This window comes from Raphanus sativus, chromosome 1 (assembly GCF_000801105.2).
Source record: "Raphanus sativus cultivar WK10039 chromosome 1, ASM80110v3, whole genome shotgun sequence".
Classification (NCBI taxonomy): domain Eukaryota; kingdom Viridiplantae; phylum Streptophyta; class Magnoliopsida; order Brassicales; family Brassicaceae; genus Raphanus; species Raphanus sativus.
In genome coordinates, this window is record NC_079511.1 from 9,814,887 (window position 1) to 9,822,208 (window position 7,322).

Here is a 7,322-nt window from a genome sequence, read left to right on the forward strand (position 1 = left end):
GAAATTAGTTTAACAAAAAACGTTTATATACATTTTCTGTAACTAAAATTTATTTTGATATTTTTAGGATTTGATTTATTAAAATTCTCATAAATAGATTAGGATTGTGTTATGTTAATTTTTTAAAAACTAAATTTACGCTAAAAGAATGCTAAAAAATTTGGCCCAGGGGCCCTCAAAATTCTTGATATTTAAGCTTGAGGTGCTGGATGATGGTTGATTGGTTGTGATATAATTCTGAATTTAATGTAAACGCCAACTTGGATAAGAAATAACTGTTGACAATATCTTAAAGAACATAAACATTATACCGTGTGAAACATTTAAGAAGCTGCAGTTTGATTTTTAGTAACCAGAAGTTTCTTCTATTCTCGGCTTCAAGTTTAGGTTCTTGTTGTATCTAAAGAGGCTCCGTTCTTGATCTTCGCATCTGCTTTGTCCTCCAAGTGCTTTATTTCAGAGTCTGAAACTTCAGAATCCGAGCCTGTCAAACGAGCTGAGGTTGACGACACTATGGTGTTTCCAAAGAACTTCAAATCATCCTCTCTCATTCTCTCCGCATATTTCTCAAAGTTGAAACTCGAGTCACTGTTGTTCCCACCAAACGCAACCTCGAGTTGCTCCATATCGAAGATATCCTCCAGAGTCTTCTTGCTTACGTTATCATCTGAGTAGACGAATTTCACCTTGTTGCGTGTCTTTGGGTCTAGAAACGGTTTCACCATCTTGCAGATTCATACAAATTAATATCATCTTTATGTCAATAATAATTAATTCCATGGTATATAAAAAAAACTTGCATGAGATTTTTTTGAAACTATACCTTCCAAAAGGGTTCGAAAATCTTAGGCGGATTGTATAGGACGGCCAAGCCTAAGCGTTCAGGGTAATGTTCTTGTAACACATGAGCGGTTTCTCGAGATACTTTGACTGATATATGCGACATGTTGAAACCGTGAAAATCTATTAGCCAAACCATTTGTTCTTGGTGTTCCGGTAGGTTCAAGATTGCGTTCTCCATGCAGTATACCAAGAATCTAATCTGCCCATTAGGAGATTTTGTATTCTGTAATAAAAAACAAAAACGGATATTACAAGTAAAAGAAAATTTTGGAAGGAAATGAGGCTAAAGAATTTAAAAAGAAAGCCAAACCTGAGAACTTGGTCTCATAACCAAAACCGGTCTTCCATACTTGTCGGTACAATCAGCTCGGTATATCTTCCCGGTCTCGGCTTCCCGTGAAATCTCTTCCTATAGTTTCACATATTTAAAAAAAAATTAGAAACCTTAATTTTGTGGTTCATGGCATGATGATGTTTTCAGATTTGAGAATACATACCCATCGAATCTCCTCGGGTTTGTATTGAGTCCTCCATTTCAAGGTTTCTTTGAGCATTTTAGTTGCTTTCTTGACATGGCCGTTACGCGCAGCTAGGTACCGGGCAATGGCAGCATTTGAACAATACTCAGATGACTTCTCAGTCAATGGCCCTAGTAATGTCCTCACTTCATTTATCTATAATTGTGACAATAAAGTATTACAAAGACACAATATTCAGGCAATGTAGTATCGAATCATTGATACACACATATCAAATTACAATCATCAAAAAAAAAACAGGAAGCAATTGCTCTTTATATTATCATCATACCTTGTTTAGAAACTCTTCTGGTGGCAAAGTTTTCTCAAATCCACTTGGAGGTGAATTTTTGGCATCATAACTCATATCTTGCTGGGAATTCATACTGCAAATTTATTATACTTTTTTGTCACTTACAAATTTATTATACATTGGCCACAAATACGGAGATGCACAAGAATTAATGCATAGAATAAAGCTTGATTTTAGCTATACTTAAGCTTTAATACGATGCTAATCAGATACCAATCAAGAAACACAAGAACAGTTTCTGATCAAATTACCCATCGAATTAGAGACAGAGAAACATCCAATTCAGTTAAAAAATAAAAAATAAAAAAATCAAAGACAACTAATTAACATTCTGACCTTTGGTCTTATAAATTACTCCAATCTACATTAACTCAGAAATTTAAGAGATTAAAGAAATATGAACTCACCTTCGAAATAAATAAAAATTGTATTGGAACGATCAGCGAAGAGATCGGGTCGATAATAAGGCGAACTCAAACATAGAAATGGAAAAGCGTTCAAACTGAGACCAAGAAGTCTTTGAAGCTCCGGTCTAAAAGAATCAAAGACTTGATTGTAAGAAAAGTAGAAGAAGAAAAGAACACGAGTTTCGTCAGGCGGCTACGTTACGGACAGTGTGATGAGACCTCAAAGACACGTGACGCGCAATTGAGGGAATACACATACACTTTCCTTTTCCCCGTTTTGGTTTAGTGTTTGTTTTGGTTCAAAGCAAATTCTGTTTTTTTTTTCAACGTCTACTTTGTGAATTGGACCGGGAATTAAACCCGGTTTGACTTCTTGATTTGAACTTTGGCTGTACGAATTGTGAATGTGACGTTCTAACCAACCTTCTTGGTCGTTTTTTCAGCCGCTCTGACATTAGCAAATAGCCAACCACATTTTCTCATAAAACCACCAACCCCACTACCACCCAAAAGAAACATTTGCTGGATTAGTTTAGCACTTTTTTCCTATAACAACTTTAATGAATCAAGTTTTCTGTTTGTCAACCTTCTGACATTTCATTATATAACATCATTCCATTTTACAACATAGTTCGATTCACACATTCAACTTTCCTAAGCTAAAATATCAGCTACATGATGATTAAATATTTTAACGACTTTTATTTATAAAAGTATCGCTGATTTTAATATTCTAAACTAAACATTTATCCACACATTCGTGCGGATAACTTTTCATTTATATAATAACTTTGATATTATCATAACTTTAAAAAATAAATTTTAGTTAGGTTTTTTTTTTCATATTATTAATATATAATGATTATTTTAATTTCTCTCTTGGATATTAACTATTATTACGTACTAATATATTTTCGAGTGTACAACAAATTTATATTTTATCATATTAAATAATAAATATAAAATTTCCTTCAGTTTAACATATGTTAACTATTTTATTTTTGTATAAAAACTTGTTAACTATTTTATTTTTATATCAAAATATTATGCAATTTACAAATTTTAATTTTTTAAACGGTGAAAGATATTTTATTTATTTATTTAAATGAAGTCATTTTTAAAGATATGTTAGTTTAACAATTTAGTATATTTTATATTTAATTCATATAGTACTTCTATTTTAATATAATATACTATAATTATAAATTTATAAAATTAGCATATAATTTTATTTTTTATTTTCTAGTAATGTTTTATTTAACACTAACTTCAATATTATACTACTAATTATAAAATTAATCAATGCATTAGTTTAAAAAATATTTACAAATTTTAGTAAGATTTTGTATATATATATTCTCAAAAAAATAAGGTTATTAATATTCTTATAATTATTGAAAAGTTTAGGAGTGTGAGAGATTGGGATTGTGGTGCCATGAAAGATGAACCCATTTTAAGGTTTAAAGAATACAAATGTAATTAGTGAATAACCAAACATTAATAGTCGTAGAATGCACTGCTCGAGTTTGGGATTGTGGTGCCATGAAAGATGAACCCATTCGAAATGATTTGATTATTGATTGACTTTGTGGTTTGTTTGATTTTTCATAGTCGTAGAATGCACTGCTCGAGTTTGCGAGAGAGGTGAAGGCCAAAATAACAAGTTGTGGGCAAGAAAGAAGAGGCCCCAATAAAATTTTTTTGTCAACTCCCCCAACTGATTTAACTTTTGTTTTTTAAGTTTTAGGGCTGAGCAATGACCATACTGTCCAACCTATTTAAACTCATCTTTTCACTGATAAAATTGAATCTATACTATTAAAGCATGATCCTATTGGCTTTTTTACTAAAAATACCATTTCTTTCATAACATTGCATATTTCATTAAGGGCAATCAAGTAATATTAATAACACATCTATATTGGGTCACTTTTTTAAAAATCCAGCACATTGCTCACATCATCTCTTTTGGGTCATTTGGGCCGATTAACAAATCAGATTCAATTTTTATTTTTTTTTCGGATCGGGTTCGAGTCGGATCTTTCCGGGTCCGGGTGGGTTCGGTTCTCATGCATAAGAACCTGAAAAATAACCAAATAACCAAAATATCTAAAACGGGTTCGGTTATTTATACTCAGAGTAACCAAAGTATCCGATTCGGTTTAAATTTTTGTATCCAAATTACTCAAAAGTAACCAAAAAGAACCAAAAATATCCATTCTATACAGTTTTTTTTTTAAACTTTTATCCAAACTATCATATTTTATCCAAAAATACTCAAAAGTACTAAAAATAACTACTATAGTTAACTTATGATATTAATTTAAAATATTAAAATAATTATAAATATAATTATAACATATATTTTTAGATATATATTCACATTTCGGGTATCTTCGGGTACTCATTTGGTTCTCGGTTCAGATCGGGTTCGGATCGGTTCTTCGGATATAGCAATTTAAAATTCATTCGGATATTTACCCCGGGTCTGATCGGGTTCAGGATCCTGATTTTTGGATCGGTTTTGGATTGGTTCTTCGGGTCCGGATATTGTGATCATGCCTATACTCATTTAAAATGAAACACGATAAAGAAAGATAAAAAGCTTAAGTCTTTTATAAAAAAACAAATATATGAAAATATGACATTTATTAAATATTTGTCAATTTAAAAAAAGATAAAAGAAAATAAACCCGCACTTTAAAAGCGCGGATCAAAATCTAGTCAATACCATTAAAACATGATCATTCCTGAATTATACCCTTAATAAATGTTTTAAATTTTCCAAAAATATCTTTAAGGACATGAACAAACAAAAAAAATCATTAATGGCATTAGTGTCTTTTGATTTTATGGGCATATTTCAACATTTAGATGGACTTGCTAACTAATTAAATGAGTTATGTTTTTATATAATCAAATTCAATTTCCATAAACTTTTTAATATCAATACCACAAATTAAAGTCTGCAATAATTTTAATAAGTTGATATTAGAGATTGAAATTTTGTAACTACACGGGATAAGACTTAATCAAAAATATTATTGGCCAGTTTATATGTTTAGCAATATTTTATATAAATTATAAATCTTTAAAATTATATAATAGCCCAAATAAAAATTTCGGATAACAATGTTTTGAAAACTGACCCGAACACTGAACCAGAAAATTTACCGGGTTACTGGATCATTGAGTCGACTGCAGGTAAACCGCGGGTGAACCGCAGATTAATAAATGAATTAATTTTATTATATAATAATATATTAGCTAATAAAATAAAAAAATAAAAAAATATAAAACTAAAGTTACTACTTTCTAAATATATTTAAAACATAAAATAATAGTTTAGATATGTATATATTTTATGTTTAATAAACATTTAGAATACTTAACTTAACTTTTTATATTTTTATTTTCATTTGATATACAACTAAAAAAATATTCTACTGGTTCAACCGATAGTTCAACTGGTACCGGATTTTGGGTTTTAGTGGGTTTGAGCGGGTTTTTGCGGGTTTTTAAATTTTGGGTTTTGTACCCGAATTTATTCTGGGTCACCGGGTTTTCCGGTTCAACTGCGGGTCCGGGTCGGATTTCAAAATACTGGATAAAACTATTGTTTAACTTATTTACAAACATAAAACGGTTGTGGCTCATTTTAAATTTCGTCATACTATCCCCGATATATTAAAGGAGAAGCATTTTTAAGGCTTTCCTTAAACGGTTTTCACCAGAATGCATGAGAAGGCTCCGTTCTACGTGTCAGTCTGTGAGCGTTTAAAAAAAAAACGCAACATTTATTGCCTAACTTTCTTTCCTTTTTTGCTTATATGACAATGAACAAAACGACTAATTTTTTCATAGCTTTGTCGACGCAAACAAAAACTTACAAACCTTTCACGCGAGTTACACTTTCACTTACAGAGAAGTCGGGTGAACTCGAGTTGATATTGAAGCAGGCCAACTCGAGTTGGTGGTGGTGGTAGCAGCAAAGACGCAGAAGGTTCTTCTAATCATATTCCTCCTGATGGTTCAACTCCACCAAGGAAGGCTACATCGAAACGGAGGAAACTAAAAGGATCAATAGGAGGAGAAGGGTCGGTGAAGAAATCATCAAAAGGAAAACCCGAGAGTTCAGTTGATGATACATGTAATGATTTTATCTGAGAGATACATAAAAAACGAAAACATGAAAATGTAACTCGTGAGGCCACCTCCGTGTGAGAGTTTGTTTTAGTTTGTTGACTGCTCAAGAAGGGAAACAAAAACTGGCTCACAAGAAAAAACATTTTCTGAAGGAAAGGGAACAGAAAGAAATGCATATAAACTATGTGAATCAATCATCTATTAGATTGTTTTTTTTTTTGGGGTCTATTTCTTGCGAAGATCTATGCACACAAAACTAATCGCAGTCACAAGACACGTTTATTTCTTGCTCACACATGTGATGAGACCTTCGGATCTACATTGTCTGTAATGTCTTCCACTTTCTTGAATATCTCATTCTTCTCCTGAACCACTCACACGTTCATTCTTTAGTTTCTGGTTTTGACGATGCATGTGATCAACATAAGCCACATAATGGAACGGTACTTCAATTTACATTATTATATAAAAAGGTTATACATTATAATCAAAACTTGGCATTTCAACAATATCCAAAGTTGGTCGATTCACTCACTGCAAAGTACTTCGCCGGGTAGCAACATCATCTTCATGATCACTATCATACTAAGCTTTCCTTTGCGCTTTCATACGGTGTAGGTATATGAACCATCCTCTTCAGCCGCACATCAACGTGTGTTTTCTTTGGGGCGAGAATAGCGAGTTCTGTCATTGTATCTCGGTCTGTCTTGAGCTCTCTGTGGCTGCGGCTCAACTCTCCTCTGCCTCTCTGGTGATCGTTGGACTATCTGACCCTTTTATTAATTAAAAATAACAATTTTTATTTAATAAAGATAACAATTTAAAATACAATTTGGTAGAGATTACAGGACATACGACCAGAACCAGATATTTGTTTCATATATTTTTACATATTATGTATATCTGGTCAAGAGGTAACTGCGTTTGTAATATCTGGTCAAGAGGTAACTGCGTTTGTAATTATTTTTACATATTATGTAGTCTTTATATATTATAAAATTTAATATATATATGTTGAATAATTAAAAATTCAGTAACTATTATGTATATAATTAAGTTGGTGCGAACATTTAAATAAATTTTATTAATCCAAAC

The 7,322-nt window shown here is 31.6% G+C and overlaps 2 protein-coding genes across 2 annotated transcripts; both read right to left on the bottom strand.

Annotated features, from left to right (window-relative positions):
• Window positions 1-242: 242 nt before the first annotated feature.
• LOC108821568 (uncharacterized) lies at window positions 243-2,313 on the bottom strand. Its single transcript, XM_018594604.2, has 6 exons — window positions 2,082-2,313; window positions 1,654-1,747; window positions 1,341-1,517; window positions 1,154-1,252; window positions 824-1,066; window positions 243-725 (listed from the first exon to the last, which is right to left on the bottom strand). Exons 2-6 carry the CDS (start codon window positions 1,744-1,746, stop codon window positions 384-386), a joined length of 954 nt encoding a protein of 317 aa, XP_018450106.1. The 5' UTR covers window position 1,747; window positions 2,082-2,313; the 3' UTR covers window positions 243-383.
• Window positions 2,314-6,660: 4,347 nt separating this feature from the next.
• Window positions 6,661-6,996, bottom strand: LOC108857352 (multiple organellar RNA editing factor 2, chloroplastic; the record flags this gene model as incomplete). The annotated part of the gene is given in 1 exon segment (XM_018631333.2): window positions 6,661-6,996. A coding segment is annotated over 1 exon segment (122 nt), but the record flags the coding sequence as incomplete, so codon positions are not given.
• Between the last annotated feature and the right edge of the window lie 326 nt (window positions 6,997-7,322).

Coding starts and splice junctions, on each gene's coding strand:
- LOC108821568 (XM_018594604.2), bottom strand. CDS start 1,746: ATGAATTCCCAGCAAGATATGAGTTATGATGCCAAAAATTCACCTCCA. Junction 1,067..1,153: donor TTATGAGACCAAGTTCTCAG/GTTTGGCTTTCT, acceptor TTTTTATTACAG/AATACAAAATCTCCTAATGG. Junction 726..823: donor TTTTCGAACCCTTTTGGAAG/GTATAGTTTCAA, acceptor TGAATCTGCAAG/ATGGTGAAACCGTTTCTAGA.